Below are 18,530 nucleotides of genomic sequence, written 5' to 3'. Positions count from 1 at the left end.
TCAAACTGCAGAATAGCAACTTCAGTCCTTTTGACCCATGCTGAGGCTTGCGTGCCCTAGTAATTCTAGCAAATGAGGAACATGACAAGCTGAGCAGTTAGGCCTTATCTCTCTATGTCAGGATAATTACTCTGAAAAAGCACCCTATCAGTACAGATCAGGCAGCACAGATTTTCATTTACTCTCAGATACTGCACAAAAGTACCACACCTCCTCTTACGAGCTTACAACTGGCCCAGACATTGTAGGGAAGGAAAGAGACTGTTTAAGGAAGAAAAATAAAAAACTACTCAACAGCAGGAGAAAGAGGATTACCTTGAATGGCCTGCCACTGCTTTTTCAGTGATTCTGGTTTTCATCATCATCTCTATTTTACTTTGTAAAGGCTTCAACAATGACAATAAAAGAACTCTATCATATACTTGAGGGAAAAAAAAAAAATTATACAAGCAGTTATACCCAATCTTCAGGGAAATCATGACTAGGGCTGTTTGCTGACCCAGCAAACATAGCTTGGGTAGAAACACCTACTAGGAGAAAAAAAAAAGCAAAAAGGCACAATAGAATAACAGTCATGAGATAAAAATGCCTCTTTCTGTGTCATTCTCATCAACCAGTATTCCACAGAATCCTTGCCATCATTTGTTTTGTTAGGAAGTATTTCTCCTAAGGCATACTTCTTTTATTAAGCCTAGAGTAAGGAAACAAGGTGAGTCAGTGCCTCAGAATTAAACAGTTCAGTCTTGGAACATTATTTTCTAGATATGACATGTCACTCAGTCTGGCTAGAGTTGCAGTTATTTAGAATAAATATATCATTTTTTAACTAATTAGAAATTACGGGATATTGTGACCACCAATGATGAGCAGGAGAAAATTTAAAGTTAGCAGGAGTTCAAGAATTTAATTTAAAAAATTCGATCTAACGTCATTGTTTCTGGTGACATTTCCAAGGAAACAGAGAGTGATCTAGACATTGGTTCTTCCTTCCCCAAGTAAAATCTACTCTAGATCATTCCCTTACCCTCCCATCAGATTCATGCAATGCTGAAAATTTCTGAGTCTTTATTGTCACTATTATTATTTAATTTAAACAAGACAGGAAAAGAGCAGCACCTTTTAAAAAAACCCTCTTGTGTGCTATATAGGATAAACAGGTGAGGTTTAAAAAAAGTTAAGTTTATATATGTACATATACACACATACACTAAACCAAATTAAAACCAAAAAACTTGTGAGGAGGTCATTTTCAACAAGAGACAAGAAAGCCTTATTCCACATCAAGTAAAAGCACCACAGATTAAGATTAGAGTGCACAATCACATGTAGTGCAGATACCAAACTAGCCTGGGTCCTGGAAGCAGTGGAGCTACAGGATGAGGGCCATCTTATCCTACTCCTTGGCAGAAGCAAGTCCAGAGTGTGCCTTCAGGAGGGTGTGCTGTACAGGCAGCGCCACAGCTGCCTGCTCTGCCTCCAGCAGTTTTGGCAGATGCCACAAAATGCAGCAAACCAGTGATGATAGGAGATCCAGAGCAGAGCTACAGACTAATTTAGCTACAATATTGCCATAACAGAGGTTTCTGAATTCCCTCATGTCTCTTGGGTGCTCCCTGTAGTTACTGCCTGCTTCAGTCATACAGCAGACAGCTCCTTACTATGTATTATTTGCGCACTGAGGTTCCCATTCTTGCGTACCTGCACCTTTTCTTGTCTCTCTTCCACCCCACAAGACCACTTCTATTTCCTCCAGGCCGACAGGGTAATAAAATTAGGAAGGGGCATGTACACCTAACTAAGGGGAACTGTCAACACCCAAATGTAGCTTAAAAAATAACAATTCTTAAAAAAACCCAATTAGAAAACCTGTTCAAGTTCTGCAGACTGCTGGCAGGCTTTGTTCATTTAGCCCAGAGGTCTTTGTCTTCAAGGCCTGCAGACTAAATTGTCTTGACTGGCAAGAAGCATGCAGTACATGATAAAATTCTGACTAAAAGAAAAAAGTAGTAAGGGCTGGGGAAAAAGAGGCTCTAACAGGGAAAGCCCAGACTGCAGTAGCAGCACTTATGCCACACGGTAGGCTTTCAGGAGGGTGAATTCCTTCCTGTTGGTGCGAGCTGCCCAGATAAAAAGAGCAGCTGCCATGAACTGCAAAGGTGCTGACACACAGGCGAGGCAGAAGGACCAGCCGAATTCACCCCTCACGTCCTCAGGCAGAGGCAGCTTCCTATGGAGCAGCTCAATCCCAGCTACGTAGCAGCCAACGAGGCCCAGTGTACACAGCCCTGGAGAAGGAAGCAGCAAAGCACAGTGAGGTCACCCATGGAGTGCTCCAGGGCTACTCTTGAGCTTCTGGAGGAGGATGGCAGGACACTTACCTGCTAGAAAATGCAGGATTCCAGTGGCAATGGCTGGGTAAAGGCTGCGACAGGCACAAGCACAGAGCCCAATCAGAGCCCCAAAGCACATGAGGCCGATGCTGACAAAGGGCAGGAGAAACTGCAACCGCCAGAGATCTATATGTGAAAGAAACACACCAGTCAAGTTTGCTGAAAATGGGCTAGAAAAAGATCTTCTCCCACCATCTTAACATTCCCTTCTACCCTGCTGTTTCTGCTTCATCAGACATTCTACATTCATAGTCAAAAAGGACCAAAGATTCCACTGAAACAGAAAGAACCTAGATTGTTAACTCACACATCCCTGTACTGCATTCATAGGCAAAACCCTTGCAAACATATCTATCTCTTCCTTTTAAACTTTGACCTACTGCCTGTGCAACTGTAAAAAATAATAAATGGTGAGCAAGACCAAAACAAGCTTTCCTCACTAACGACTGAATTTGAGAAATAATGTTTTTTAATTCTACTTGTTCATCTACCAGAAGTGAAAGACACTTACAAGTCCGATTCAAATCCGTGCCACTGTTGTGATTTCCAGGCTCTATGTACTTTTCTACAAACTGATCAGAGAGGGAGAAACTGATGCAGTTTGTAGTCATATCAGTTTCTGGGGGTATAAAAAAAGAAAAAAGCTGCTGTTAGGGGTCTCCCCTCAACCCTCCTTCCCCCCTTTCAAATCCTCCTTTCCCAATAATTTGAGCTAGGAAGCTCCTCAGAGTTCCATTTGTAAAAAAAAATTACCTCTCCGAACAGATCTGTACCTGTTTTCCTATGATGTAGTTAGCACAATGTGTGTGTTATGAGGTACTACACTAAGGGATAGCATTCCAACATGCAGAATCTTCAAGCTTCCCTAGATTATCCACAGAGAATTGCGCCATGTGTAACAGATTGGCAAAGTAATGTGGTGGCATATGAGGCTCAACTATGTTGCCACATACTCTTGATCTCAGGGTCCCTTAACTAAGGTGTCCTTATCTCCATGTGCAGAAGGAGGTCTCGTACTAACAGTTAAATCAAAAATGGGACAGAAAGGCCTATTTAAAGAACATGAACGATTTGCTTCTTTACACTAAGTTTCTACCTCAGATTTTACTTTGAGAATACTATTGAGCAGAACTGGTTTAAGTGTTTTCCAAAATAAGTATTTTCTTGAGAGAGGGAAAAAAAAAAAAAGTATTTCAGGAATTTTTTTTCTCCACAAAATGTAGTTGAAAGTACATCTTTAAGACGGTTCAAAATGAAGGAGTTCACACATACAGTAAGTACTCAAAATTAACTTTGAAGCAATTAAAATAATTGTTTACCAAACATTTTATCCCCCAACGATTTAAAAAAATAATACAAATATTTGACTTTATATCCATTCAAGGAATCTAAGGTGTGCTGATGCAATGGTGGGATATTTGTGATGTGAACAAAGTGAATGACTAGCTAAAAGGAATGAGTGCTTCCTTGATAAAGTAGTGTCTTTATTCCATTGCTGGACCCCAGGATCTGTCCTAAAAAGACATAACTGGTAGAGCAACTATAAATGTATCCCTAACTGGACAGCTGAGGCAAAATTAAAATCAAGCTTGTAAGACTAAATTTAGCTCAAGTATCATGTGTCAAAACCAGAAACTGCAGCACTGACAGCCACAGACCATTTTGCCCTTTGCTTCTTTAAAAATCTGGACTGTCTTTATTGAAAACCCAATCAACCAAAACAAAAGCTAGAAATTAGTCTTCTGGAGGAACAGAGTGGCACAAATCTGTCCTGAGGAAGTTAGCACACAGCACCCCAGGGAAGCCGGGGAAGTGATAATTGCTCCAGAGATACCTGGTGGGCTGTACCAGTGAGAGTTTTTGGGTACAGTGATGCACCTCCGCCACAATCCAACCGTGCCGTTGCACCGGAAGAGCGCATCTGTGTATGTCTTCTCATCTGCATCTTTGCTGACAAACTCCTCCCAGATGCTTCTACCAGCCTCACTAACATTCTCGGCTGCGGACAGGGTGTGGTACTCGTACCAGAAGTCGGTGCCGATAGAGGCTGCCATGTAGATGGTGGAGATGAGGCTGAGCACGCAGGCGATCACCAGCGCTGTAGCAAACCGGTTATCCATCATGGCACCCTGTGTGGGAGCACAGGGACAAGTGAGCAATGCTACAGTGTTATTCCAGCAGTGCCATACTCATCAGCCCCCATCTGCAAGGTCCCCTGAGGATATGCAGGCTTCCTTTTCCTACCTGCTAGAATCAAAGCAACACTGAGCAAATCTACAGCACTGGTCAGCATCCACTGGATCTGCCAGTTCCAAGTAGGGATAATACCCTGGAAAGTGTGCTCTCCCAGCCACACTGCACTGGCTGCTCACCCTGAAACAGCAACTGACAGAACAGCAACTCGTCCCCAAAGCAGATGACACAGCTTGCTGCCATTTGTGATCCTGATTGTAGGGAACGTCAGAGACTCCATCCGCAACACCCAGGAAGAAGACTTAGCTTTCCTTAAGGGATTACCAAGAGTAGAAGTTATTTTTATCCTGCCACCCCATACGGCTTTCACAGCTTGTGTTTACAGCAAATATAAGAACCACAGGCATGCCGAAAAAACCCTTCCAGGCTGCTCGCAAAGGGCAGCCATGCCAAGGTGCTGGAATGCCTTTAGGGAAGAGAGAAATGTATCTAGGCACTAGAGACAGAACATGAAGGAAGCACTGGAAGACAAGTTTGGAAATTATGGTAAATGCTGCAATAATGCCACAATATATACTGTGGTATTTCTGAAGACCTAGAACAATGCAGGGGTGTGCCCTGTTCCATGGGAACAATGGGACAAAACTGAAAGGCCTTCATATGCTCCCACAAGGACTTTGCTCTGCATCCCTCTCTTAGAGATCCTTTGTGGGGTCGTGCTCCCAAATGGCATAGATTCAGGGTCAAAGGAGGCATGGGGAAAATACAAATATCACACATGCTTATGACAATACCATGACTTTAACAAGTAACTGATTGGTAATATAAGGAATGTTTTGTGGCTGCAATACACCAGAGGACTCCTCTCAGATGCCAGTTGTTCTCATGCGCTTTCTGTGCTTGATTAAATTTATGCATTATTATGAATCAGGCTTGAGGCACTTGCCAGGAATAAAAAAAAAAAAAAAATTGAAACTAGCTCAGCAGCTAGAGGTAAGCTGGGGCAGGAGATACTATCTAATCAGCTCTTGTCTCGTGCTTGTCTCCTCCCTTCTCTCACACATTTTCATCAAAATATTTTGCTCTACTTTCTTTGCAACTAAAGGAACCGCAACTGGAAACAGCAAGTACCTTAAGTCTCAACATTCACACGGAAAAAATAGTGAAGTGCCTCAAGTCAGACTTGTCAGTAAGAAATTATGAACTAAGAAACAAACTGCAAATTAAAGAAGAGAATTTCAAAGGCATCAATGTTTGCTGTTAACAATACCATTCTTATTTCTTTTCCTCTCCATCTGCTCCTTTATTTATCTGAAACTGGCTAACAAGGAGGAGAAATTATGTGTTCCCATATCATTTCCTATGCTTCATTTCCATATTAAATGAGGCATAGTCTCTGCAATATCCATCCTTGAACTGCATCCTCAGCAATGAGAAAGAACAGAACTGATTCGTGGTGAACCGACAAGAAACACCCATTTAAAATACTGCAAAGTTTGCATACCACAACTTACTTAAATAATAATCTACAAACTGAATATTTATAAGATAATAGAAATATTGAGAGGGAGAACACATCGTATTCAGGTTTATTTATGTGGAAAACATAGAATCAAGCCCAGACTTGGAAGCAAATTGTCTGTGCAGTGTTTAATTCCTGGCTATGTACTTCCACTCTCCTTCGATATCCTAGCGTCTTGCTCCAGGTACACAGGATATGGGATAGGGAGAGCAAGTTGCTGTATAGATCTGACCTCACCATTCAGCCCCACTGCGTCAACTGAGGGATCCCTGCACCTTCACACATTGTCCCCAAAGCAAATAGGGCAAGTGGCACCTGCAGGGCCAAAGCTGCTGCCCAGCTGAGCAGATCACTCTCAGAGCAAGCAGCACAACAGGCTGCTGAGCAGGCTGGTCTGGATTTTCCACTATATTGCAATCACATCTACTTCAAGAGGAACTCTCTGCAACAGACTCCTCTCTTAAGAAAGGACTCACTCTGGGTGGAAGGATCGCAACAACCCACAAGCTCCATCCTCAGAGTAGTGTCTGGTGAAAAAGAATGTAACCAGGACATTACTGGGCCACTGATCTGCTGTCACTACCTTTCAATAGAAATGCTGACAGTGATGAACACAGAGACAGAAAAGACAGAAAAGAACTGGCCCAAAAGTCTTATTTTCAGCTACATATCCCTGCTGCCACGTGCAGAACACTGCAGCTGGCAATATCCCTACCAGATCACCATTAAAGAACAACCACACACTTCTGGACCAGCCTTCTGTGTGCTGGTGTGCTGTGAACACGGCAGAGCTGATGTCAGCTGAACCAAGAACAGTTCATAAGCAAAACGAAGGCTTAATCACCAAACAGCAAATTAAAGCTTTGCCCAGTGTTCATTATCCACTTGCTAAAAGAGACATGGCAATCTGCTGACACTCAGTCCTTGTAATGTTACTGCAGGCATAGGCAGAGAGCAGTCAAGGGGACTACAGACCCCAAAATCAAGTGGGTGGCTTTGTGTGATATTTGTCCCAAAATTACTTTCAGTATGGACAGGACAGTGACACGCAAGGCAAAAGTGGACCCCCAATTCCTTACAATAAAGGTCCCCTCAGTGCTTCTGCCTAACACTTCAACTACTTACAGAAAAGATGAAGAACTCTACAACACTTCATGCAAAGCTTGAACCAGTTTTTCCTGTCAGTGGAGTAGATTTGACTACCCTGCCCATTCACTGTGCATATCCACTGTATCTTAATTTACAAGAGACAAGCTCTCCCTTAAATGAGGTGTCTTTTAAAAGAGAGAACCATCCTGCCAGCCCCAGGCCGAGCTCAAGGAAGCAGTGAGCACAGTCAGTAAGAAATAGTTACCAGAGAAGACCATGAAGAAACACACTGCCTTAATGAGATACTGCAATTATATTCATTTTTTAAAAGAAGTGAGACACATAAAAGTTTTTTGCATTTTCAGAAAAGAAAATTTTTAAAAAAGCTCAAAAAAGCGAAGGTAAAGGCCAAACTGGAAGCAATACTCAACAGAATGACTAAATTGCATGCACTTCAAAGAAGGGAAAAACAAAGGGGACAAGTCAGTAGAGTTGGGAAAGAAAAAACAGAGAACAGAATGATAACAAGTATTCTGGCAAAAAATCAACTCAAAGACTGAAGACTAGACAGTCTTTGTAAGAAGTTACTGTACCATGGCAGAAGGGAATACAAAAACATGCATATTTTTATCTTGTTGCTGCAGTCACTCCTTTCAGCCAACAGTGGGTCACCACATTTAAGAAACTCCTTTTACGTGACATCACAAAAGAGTCACTGCTGCATTCGCTGGCATTCTCTCAGGAAACATACCAGCAATCAAAAAGGGATTAGGCAGAAGGCCTACAAGCAGGTGCAAACATGGGGAGAGGGCTGGAAACAGCACCAAGATGGATCATCCGTTCGATATTCAGGGCAACAAAAGTTGAGGAAAGATTGCTACCAAATACTTTTTTACCTTCAGAGATGCTCAGAGTCCCTCAGGACACACAGCTCTGATGATTCCAGGTCTCTTCAGAGGCACAGCGTTGTTTGTGTCCTGTGGCCAGTGGAGAGCATGAAACGCAAACTTCCCTTCTGCCCTGACTGTTCCATTCATTCAGCTTCTTCCACACCACCAGTTCACAATAAGTCACCTACAAGCAAAGAGCAAACCTAATGGCTGGACATCATCATTTTACTCTGAAATTACTTCACAGGCATCTCCCAGTGCTATCATTAACGGGGGAAAAAAAAAAAAAAAAAAAAAAAAAAAAAAAAAAAAAAAAAGATAAGATGAAGAGGGAAAATTACTTGAAGAGCCCTCAGGCCGAGAGCACCTGTCCCTGCAGGACCAGCCCAGCACGGGGCCGGGCCGGCCGGGCATCCCCACGGACCACGACCGCCCCCGGGGGTCTCGGGCCTCCCAGGCATCAGCCCCGCGCGGGGGGCGGCAGCCGCGGGTTGACAGCAAACCCGAGGGGAACACCCCGAGCCCTCAGCCCTGTCCCCCGCCTGAGCCCAATATCCCCTCACGGCCGGCCCGGCCCGGCCCGGCACCCACCGCCCATCGCCGCCGCCGCCTCGCACCCGGCCCGGCCCCGCTTCCGCCCGCCGCGCCCGCCCGCGCGGGGCACGCCGGGCGATGTAGTTCTGCCGCCCCCTTCCGGAGGCGCCGGCCCCAGCACCCCTGGGCCGCCCTTCCCGATAGCTCCCCACCCTTCTAGTGGCTCCTCACTCTTCCAAAGGCTCCTCAACCTTCCCGATGGCTCCTCACCTTTTCCGATGGTTCGTCACCCTTCCCGATGGCTCCTCACCTTTTCCGATGGTTCGTCACCCTTCCCGATGGCTCCTCGCCTTTCCAATGGCGCCTCACCCTTCTTGTGGAGAAACTCCTGCTCGTGGCCAGCCTGAACCTCCCCAGCACTGTGTCCTCTCCTCCTTCACTGTTCACCTGGGAGCAGAGGCTGATCCTCACCTGGCTACACCCTCCTTTCTAGTTCTTTCTGTTTCTCTTGATTGTTTGTAAAAAGTGGTGACATGACAGCCTGGCTGAATGACTTGAGAAAACACCAAGTAAAGGGGAAAAAAGAGTTCAGGGAAAATTGCAAAAATTGGTGTTAAAAATTAACATTGGCAACACTGGCTCCATGCCCCAAACTGCCTGTTTCCTTCAATCCATGGAAATTACAAGAAGATTCTTAGAAGTGATTAACAACTTCCCTGCCTGAGAGACCAGCCCACCCAGTCTTGGTTTTACAAAACTCCAAACAAGCAAATATTCAGAAAAAAACCCAGAAACATCTGAGGCTTTCACGCCTCTGAGGACTTCTGACCAACTCCTCAGCCAGGGAGAAATTTTGCAGCCAGGTCAGAAACTAGGATGCAAAGGTGAAAGCAGTCATAGAAGAAACTTCTTGGGTTTGATGCAACATTAATTTTTCAATTAAAAAAAATCAGAAATTACATTTAATTTAAGAAATTTCTATCTATATGCCCAGCTTTCTGGAACATGAAGTTATCTCACCACCACCTCATAATGTAACTGTTTACAAAGGCATATTTTGGGGTCTGCTTGGGATTTATCCTGGACTCTAAAATACTTGACATCTTTATCAGTGGCCTGGAAGAAAGCAGAGTATTGCTGATAAACCTCACAGATGACACGAGGGAAGGGTAAATAATGACATGGAGAAGGCACTGGGACAGGGTGACCTGATCATGTTGCAGCTGGGGCAAGCAAACATGCATTTCAATAAGGTCATTGATGAGCTCATTAATTTAAAAGCAAAGACTGGAGGCTATACTTACCTGACATAAGAGTTTATCCCAGGAAACGAAAAATGAAAAGGAAAAATGTTAGTGAAGTACCAACTGCCAAGATGTGGCCTCCAAAAAAACCCCAACTTTCCTGTTACCTCAGATGTACAAACTGAGAAATCACAAGGAGGAAAGAAGTGGTCTCACATCTGGAATTGCTGCTGGCTCTGATGTAGCATGTCTAGTTTTGATATGTTGAAAAAGTAGAGATACACCTGAAAAGGGATATGAAAATCGCTGAGCAATTAGAAAACCTCTCTCATTTAAATATATCACAGAAAGTCAGAAATTTTATTTATAGAAGAGGAGTTTATTTAAGGAGTTAATTTATTGAACTAAGGACTTGCAAGACTATAAAATACGTGTTGTAGCAATAGGGAAGAAAAAAAATCAGGAACTTCCTTCTGTATACCCAGAAAAACTGTCAAAGGTTGAAGCTGAAAACATTAAAACAAAAAAAAAGTCAACAAAACCCCTGTATATTCTAAGCCATGGTAAAAGCAGAATCTGAACCGATTACTGTAAAGTGCAGTGAATTATCTAACACTGTCACATCTTCAGTTTTTCTCCTAAAAGATCTAGTTTAGTAAAAATGAAACTCAATTCGGTAAAACTTTGCAGCCATTGCTACTTCCATTATTAAATTAGGCTACAGTGAACGCTTCTTTTTCCTAATCTGCCCTGATCAATGTGAAGTGTGTAGCTGCTCAAAAGCATCCAGAGCGAAGAGATGCAATTTCATTTCATTTACTTATAATCAAATATTCTCTGCAGACTTTGCCTGGATGTTTTCTTGCTGGAAAAATACCCTTCTATGTACTAAGAGTAAGCCAATAAAAACATTATAAGTGAATGCACGGGGTCATTCCTTGCCAACAACTATCTTTTTTCTTTTTTTTTTTCCTTTCACACCTCTTCAGTGTGCCTCAGCAGAACTGCTGGTTGTTCAGTTTAGTTACAGAACAGGATCAGTTGGGAATGATTTTAAAAGTTTGGTTCACTGTGCACAGGAAAGCACAAAGGGAACAATGCTGAGGGCTATAGCATAAATGCTGTTCCTGCTTTTTGCAAAAGTTTCTTTGCTAGCAGACCTGGATCACAAGCATTACTAATTTCTCAGGCACTGACAGAGAGTTTAACATCAGAGTGCTGTAAACAAACAAAACCAAAACTCCAATACTTTGCAAAAACAATTAAATTGTTTAGTACAAAATGTCTGTAATTTTAGTTCTCACAATCTAAGGAAATAAGTAAACATTTGTAGGAGGTGACACTGTCTGTATTAAATGAAGCTGATATAAGACAAAAAAAGAACAAAACCTTCTTCATAGATCACATTCATATCAGGAGTTACTGATTCAGACCTGAAAAAGATATGCAAAAGTCTGCCTGTTTTTTCCAAAACTACTAGTTAATTTACAACATGCCACCTTCCACAACAAATATTCTCTTTGCAATAATAAAAAGGGCAGTTTTAGTTTCAGGTACCATCTGTGAGCATTTTACACAGCCTGAGTGAGAGGAAAATCCTCCAATTCCCCTCAGACCTCTCTATGCAGTTTGCCTGGTTTTATTTCTGCCTTCTTTATTTTTCTTTAATATTTTTGTGGCACAGGACACAGTAGTATAATTTTCACAGAAAACCTTCTAGATGTGCTTCTCCCAAATACCATGAATAGCACTGGGCATTATAATGATACTCATCCTCTATGTCAGAGGTCTCCAAACCTTTTTATCATGTACCTTGACAGTAATAACTTTTTGAGCAGGTACTCCTAATAATGTAAATATTTTTTTAAGTATACACATGTAGTACCACACCAATATATAATGTACATTATAAAACATCTGCAAATAATAAAATAATAATAATCCACAAATAAATTTAAAAAGGATGAGATAAATGGCAAGAAACAATAATTACTATTTTAAAATTGAGTGTACAAAAATATTTTCTTCCTGCACTGAATTTTGTAGACTGCTGCTCTCAGCATTAAACTATTTCAGTCTATCCTGATGCATTGCCTCAGTGGCCACAATTTTACCTTAATAGGTTCCACCCTTTCCTATTTGTTGAGGGATGAAACTTCCATTGGTTAGCCTTCATGTGGTTGCCTCTGAACATGCCTTTAACTACCCATAGAATAATAGGACAGTTTCAGCCAATTTAGTATGGGTTTTTAAAATTTTTTCCTTTTTTAATTAGGTCTGTTTCTTACATGTTTTTTAAGTAAAATCATTCAGAAACTACTACACTTTATTTTACAGCCAAATGAACCTCTGTACTTCTCAGCATTTATCACTATTAATAATTTACAGATATGCAGCTTATTTTATCTAGATGACTGTGCTTATATAAAAGTGCACGTATGAGCTGGAATAAAATAACATTTAAACTCTCAGTAAAACGGAGGGTATAAAACAACAACAAAAAAAAGAACAAAAAGTAATAAACCCAAAAAACCAAACCCACACCTTGCTACCTGAAATGCTTCAATTGCAGAAATTTGTAAGGGGGAGGTGGTGTGTTACAAAGAAAATCAGCAACACCGCGTAATTCCTGTGCAGATATTTCCCCCACAAATTATGTGACTGCCTACCACAATTCATGTATCACAGGCAGTACAGAACCATAAACAAAGACATGAAAGCTTTTCCCTGCATTCCTATGAGGAAGATTTGAGGAATGATGCAAACTCTGACCTGGCAGATCTCACAGGTGCATTTGGGAGAGGCAGAACCATCAGAGAAATGCACAATTTAAAGCAGATCTGGCCAAACACAGGGCCACCATCACAGTACCTGCCCTGAATGTTTGGTTACAGAAGTTAAGTTGGTTCTCAAGTTCAAAACTACTCACCACCCAGAAGCTTCATTTTTTTTTCAGAACTGCATCAAGGGCTGGACAAGATGGGTATCCCAAATGGCAGAACATATACCCAAGCCAAACCAGTAGCTGGTTGCTTCAGCAGGGAATTTTTTTTGGGGAAAGGGTTTACATGTATCTGGTGAAGCCTGGGAGGAGGAAAATGTTGTGGAAATATAGGAGTAGGATGAGGAGAGGATGGAGTCTATCCTCCTGAGCTTTCTGGAATATCTATGCAGGTGTGTTAGGAGAGGAATTTCCACATACTCAGTATTTTTGATAGCTTGGCTCTGTCTCAGGAAAAAGAGCTGTGGGAAGAGTAAGACCCTGCATGATACCATAAGTGAATCACTATCCCATAAAAAACACCCCAGACTACTGACAAATATGGCTGCTGCTGCTCCACTCATATAATTATAGATCACTTTATTATTCATAACAATGCTTTAGATTATCTTCTGCCCAGATTAGGAAGTGTGACATGTGGAATGTGGCAACATGCAGTGACATCCCTACATCTACTCAGAGCATTCAAGAAATACACAGCAAATTCATTAGAGCAGAGTTGGTCCCTGTTGGAAAAGGTTTACTATTTACTTTTTTATTTTAGTGAGTAAGGCTATTAATCTAAAGGGAGACAACACAGTGGCGGACCACAAACACAGGAATACACAGACATAAACGTATCTTTATGATGCCTTTAAGCTTTTTTAAGTTACTCACTTTTTTGTTTGCTCTGAGATGGAGAGGGAAGGAGTGAATTTCAAGAAGTGTGAAGTAGTGTGCAACTGAGAGAAGATAAGTTTGTGTTGTGTCTGATTTCTAAAGTTTGTGACTGCTTGTAAGCTGTTATTTTCTAACTGCAGAGTAAAATAACACATAGATCCACCTTTGCAAGAGAGGCAGAACTAGTGTAGAATTGACTGTAGGGTTCGGCTGGCCTCCTGCTCTAGTACGAATAGAAAGAGAATGCCTCTATTTCCCAGTGCTTCTTGGAAAAAAACAGAAACCAAAACAAAACTAAAACACATTCCTTGAAGCAGCAATAAGCAAAGATCGCACAACATTCACCTCTGCACTGAATTCATCAACCATAGTTTTTGTAAAGTGTAAGCTAATTGGGCACTTTTGCACAAGTCTTGGCTGAAAACTCAGTGTGTTCTTTGTACTTTTCAGATGGTGAGAGGCTGATTTTTAGCCTGTGTTTTCTTGCATATTTACATTTGATGTCGCTTGCATGCAAATTGCAATGTCCTCAACACAACCTGATTTTAAGAGTTTTAAGAGTTTGGTTCTGTGCTTCCTTCTCCCAGCTTTGCCATGGAAGAAATAAGCTAGCACACAAATCCATACTGTAACTGACCACTGACAAGTCTCTCATAACGAAAGAGACTTGCAGCAACAGTACCTACTCACTGTAATCACCACAGAAGAGACTTCTATATTTCATTGAAAATAAGAATTGTCTTTTAGGCAATCAGGTGCAGGAGATTATTTCTAGAATAACAATGAGGCAATTTACAAATCTATGGAGTTTTTTTACTCTAATTCATTAATGAATTAACTAAACAGAGTCACTCCCTCTTGCTTAGAAGAGGATATAACGATTCTAGGGTGAATGCTTGCAACCCACTTTGAGATGGCAGGAAGATGATTTTTAGCCTGTTATTCATTACAGGTTCACATCTATGTCTGTGGCATACAAATCAATAATCTTAGCTGGGGTGTTTTTATACACCTTGATCTTTTGTCAGAGTTTGTGATGGCTGAATTACACTCACTAACTTAATGCTTACACATTCCGTAGCTGGAATCCACTAGTGCCCTACAGCTAGGAAGGCAGTTGTCTCTAAGTGTGTATTTATTAGATATCTGCATATCTACACATGAGCCAGTGCCCAGCTAAATTCCCTTCCATCCAGCAGCCACTCATTTTACAGCAGCTTCTGCTTTTCCAGGTGCCTGGAAGTTTACCATGCACCTGCTGAACAGGGACACATAACCTGAGCACTGGGAGAGTGAATCTGAGTGCATCCAGAGTGCACTGGAGGGACTAACTTGCTGAGGGACTAACTTTGGAGTTGCTCTTTGCATGTGGAGACATGTACAGATGCAATCTGTCTGCCCAGGGATGGAGCATGCACCAGGAGGCGATTTCTTCAAAGCTTTGAGAATCCTGGAGGCCTGCCTGGTCATGAACATGCAGGTGGAAAGGAGAGGAAGGAGAAAATGAATTTATTTTTAGAAGAGAGGAAGGATGATGAAGACCAATAGTGCAGGTTTTGAATTTGTATGCACTGACAAAGCTGTAATTAATTCAGTAGTTTTAAAAATGATATTTCTGTTTGATTTATGCAATGCTGAAAGGGCTGTCTGTAAGGTAAGTCACAGCTGGAGCAATACTGATACTGCAAATGAAAGATGAAGGAAATCAGAGCTTGTTAAGACAAGTGAGTGTTGTATATAAGGACAGCTCAAGAGCCACGCAGGCTGTGCAGTCAGAAGGAGAAGGAAAAAACCACTGCTCTAGAGTCCAGGACTGTGGCTGATGAGAAAACCTGTGTGGGGGATGGGAGCATCAAGTCAAGTTTCAAATGACAGAAGACTATACAACACATTGGAACATTGTTCTCAAAGTTTCTAATACATTCCTAAAGTTGGGTGTGGAGAGTCCAGGTCTAGGGGAATTGGTGGGGCTGCAGGGCAGGAGGGGGGCGCTGGCAGGGCAGCCAAGAACCTGGGACTGATAAAGAACAACCAGCTACAGGGCAGAATGGATGCATGAGTTTTAAATGTTTCTCCCTATATATATTCATATGAGAAAATTACTTTCAAACAGAAAGTAACAATCGTAAAGAGTCAAGTAAAGTAAAAACCTCCAAGCCTCGGGAAAATCAAACTTGCCCTGACAAGCAATTTATACAAAATGCTTTGAATATAGATAAAGGTTGGGGCACCTGAATTCACTGTTCTTGGTGTTCTTATAAGCTGGTACAATCTCAAATTTCTTCAAACTACCAATATACTTTCCTAAAAACTAAAAAGTTCAGAATCTCAAAAACTACCTTTCCTCCACCTGAAAGAAAAGCAAAACCTGAAGCTGGAAAATGCAAAATTGAGATAGAATCAGTAAAACTAAATCTGATTTTTAAAAAAGCCACAAGGCATTTATTCTGAAGGCAGGGTTTTGACTCATCAGATAGTTTTGTTGCTTGTTCGTTGCCTATGCAATTGGTTAAAAGTGTACAAAAAACAAAACCGCTTTTCTGCTCCTCCCCACTCTTCCCCTCCTCCCCACTCACTGATAAAATATTTTTAAAGACCTGGAAGGGAAGGGTAGGGGAAGCTCAGAGCCTCCCTCAGAGAGAAGATGAGGACAGCTGGGTCAGAAATGGAACTCCCTCTGCTCTCATCCATGGCTACAGTCACCTTCAGCTATGACTACTACTACGATGACCAGTGCCAGTACCAGCACCTGCAACATATGTCTACTTTCCTGCCGATCCTTTATAGTGCCGTGTTCCTGGTGGGCGTTGTTGGCAACTCGATCCTGATAGCGGCCTTGGTCTTCAAGCGACGGGTCCAGAGGCTAATTGATATCTTTATCATCAACCTCGCTGCATCTGACTTCATCTTCCTCATCACACTGCCTTTCTGGGTGGACATGGAGGTGTCGGACGAGAGCTGGCGGGTAGGATCTTTCCTCTGCAAAGCTAGTTCCTATGTCATCTCAGTCAACATGTACTGCAGCATCCTGCTGCTCACGTGTATGAGCGCTGACCGGTACCTCGCTATCATGCACCCCTCTGTTGCACGGCGCATCAGGACAAGATCCTATTCCAGAGCACTCTGTATCTGTGTCTGGGTGTTATCCTGCTGCTTAGGGGTGCCAACCCTTTTGTCCAGAGAACTGAAGATGCAATATGGAAAGACTTACTGCACAGACAAAGCTGTGACAGAAGTCAAACAGATCATGTCACTGATGCTTTTAATCCTGGCCTTCTTCTTCCCACTGTTGAGTATTTTAACCTTTTACTGCTCCATCACCAAGAAACTCTGTGTGCACTATCAGAAGGCTGGGAAACGTGATAAGAAACTGAGAAAATCTATCAAGATCGTCTTCATTGTAGTGGCAGCTTTTGTTGTCTCCTGGGTTCCTTACAATCTTTTCAAGCTTATGGCCACCCTTTTGCGACTCCTAAAGCAGCCCGACTGTTTTTCTGGCACGGTTGCCCAGCTGGGCATAAAGGTGAGCAGCCCTTTTGCTTTTGCCAATAGCTGTGCCAACCCTTTCATTTACTTTTGCTTTGACAACTACATCCGCAGAGCCATGCTCCAGTGCCTGTGCCCATGGGTGAAAATCAGCAGCAACAGCTCTGATACCCTGGACACCCACCTGAGCCATTCCTTATCCAATTTTGTGGCAGGGGAGTATGCCACAAGGAAGAGAAAGCGCTCTGTGTCCCTCTGACTGCGAGCTGGGACTGAGGAGGAAGGAACTTCTTCCCCCAAAGATAGCAGGAAAAGAAAAGGAGAAAGGAGCAACAAAGACTGGTGCAAGTGTAATGCAACCAGTGCTTCAGGTGGGAGGGATGTTGCTGCCTTTTAAATGCAGATAGATGGAAACCTTAATCACAGAATTACTTCACAATGATTGCTGTGACAATGCATGGTGTGAATGTGAAACCATCATACCAAGTAATAGCTACAAATGTTTATGCTTGAACCCCAGTACAAGTGCTACAAACTACAGAAAAAAACCATGTGATTCAGTCAAGGCCTCTCTGAGACAAGCTTTGAATTTTTGCATATATAGGTTTTTATTCTGTGCAAGAAAAGCAACCCAGGTGTTTCTTTTTGGTTCCTAAGTTGCCCACAAATAATTCATGATGTCCTCAAACCAACCCGATCAATTCTGGGTTTTTGGAAGTTTTTTGAACTCAAAAATCCAATATTTTAATGAATTTGTGTGTTACCAATTGTCATAACTTCAGTCTTGTGCATTTTAAATCTCAGCTTCTTATTACAGCATTAAATCTTTAGTTTTAATTGTAATAATTAAAGTGTTTAACCCCTCGCATTTCAGAAAAAAACAGAACTTGAAGACAGAGAAACCAGGAGACAAGCAAAACCTTGCATTTAACCTTTCTCTTAAAGAAAACAAGACCAACAAAAGCACACTTGTGCTTTCTAAGACTTTTTTTGAGGACCTGACACAATTTCTGATTGCTTGGGTCAGAACTAAAGAGTCACTGCCTTTTCTAAGGAAAAGGACAAAATGAGCTCTAGAGTGAAAGGTTATACACATGCAAACCTGCTAAAAGGCTTCAAAGGGAAGACAGCTATGTCAGCTAACACAACTCATGAAAAAACTGTTTGGACAGTAGAGAAAAAAAATCCTGGAGACTGGATGATGGAAATGTCATCACTCTGATATTACTGCAGTATGTGTACATTCACTATGGCTTTTCTTTTCACACATCTGTGTTTTCTAAACAACTGTAAATGAGAATAGCTCTTTTGAGTGTTAAAAATAAATCCCAGTATTTGCATTTTGTATCGAACACGTTGAACAATTGAGCTGTTTCATGTCTGTGCAGAAACAAGAGCAGATCTCACACAAGGGCAGCGCAAACCCAGAAACCAAGGTGTGCGCATCTTGCCCAGCTCCCCAGCCAGTTCCACAGTGGAGCACTGGCTAGCAGAGCAGGTGGAGAGCTGGCTCTGCAGGCT

At 42.1% G+C, this 18,530-nt stretch overlaps 2 protein-coding genes across 6 annotated transcripts; one reads left to right on the top strand and one right to left on the bottom strand.

The window, feature by feature from the left end:
* Positions 1–877: 877 nt before the first annotated feature.
* Positions 878–10,306, bottom strand: CLDND1 (claudin domain containing 1). 5 transcript variants are annotated; one of them, XM_053971357.1, is made up of 6 exons: positions 8,929–10,306; positions 8,091–8,268; positions 4,225–4,519; positions 2,902–3,009; positions 2,379–2,516; positions 878–2,285 (listed from the first exon to the last, which is right to left on the bottom strand). In XM_053971357.1, the coding sequence occupies exons 3-6, from the start codon at positions 4,511–4,513 to the stop codon at positions 2,065–2,067; spliced, it is 756 nt and encodes a 251-aa protein (XP_053827332.1). In that variant the 5' UTR covers positions 4,514–4,519; positions 8,091–8,268; positions 8,929–10,306; the 3' UTR covers positions 878–2,064. The 5 variants fall into 5 exon arrangements, with proteins under 5 accessions (XP_053827332.1, XP_053827334.1, XP_053827331.1 ...); XM_053971359.1 differs by lacking the exon at positions 8,929–10,306 and adding an exon at positions 8,889–8,909; XM_053971356.1 differs by lacking the exon at positions 8,929–10,306 and adding an exon at positions 8,676–8,748.
* A 5,861-nt stretch (positions 10,307–16,167) lies between these two features.
* GPR15 (G protein-coupled receptor 15) lies at positions 16,168–17,268 on the top strand. Its single transcript, XM_053971355.1, has one exon. The coding sequence runs from the start codon at positions 16,168–16,170 to the stop codon at positions 17,266–17,268; it is 1,101 nt and encodes a 366-aa protein (XP_053827330.1).
* The last annotated feature ends 1,262 nt before the right edge of the window (positions 17,269–18,530 follow it).

The sequence above is a fragment of the Vidua macroura genome, chromosome 2, assembly GCF_024509145.1.
Source record: "Vidua macroura isolate BioBank_ID:100142 chromosome 2, ASM2450914v1, whole genome shotgun sequence".
In the NCBI taxonomy this organism is placed as follows: Eukaryota; Metazoa; Chordata; class Aves; order Passeriformes; family Viduidae; genus Vidua; species Vidua macroura.
The sequence above is the reverse complement of the archived record's forward strand: the minus strand, read 5'-3'. Positions and strand labels throughout refer to the sequence as shown.

Coding starts and splice junctions, on each gene's coding strand:
- CLDND1 (XM_053971357.1), bottom strand. CDS start 4,513: ATGATGGATAACCGGTTTGCTACAGCGCTGGTGATCGCCTGCGTGCTC. Junction 3,010..4,224: donor TCACTGGTACAGCCCACCAG/GTATCTCTGGAG, acceptor TTATACCCCCAG/AAACTGATATGACTACAAAC. Junction 2,517..2,901: donor CACGGATTTGAATCGGACTT/GTAAGTGTCTTT, acceptor TTTCACATATAG/ATCTCTGGCGGTTGCAGTTT.
- GPR15 (XM_053971355.1), top strand. CDS start 16,168: ATGAGGACAGCTGGGTCAGAAATGGAACTCCCTCTGCTCTCATCCATG.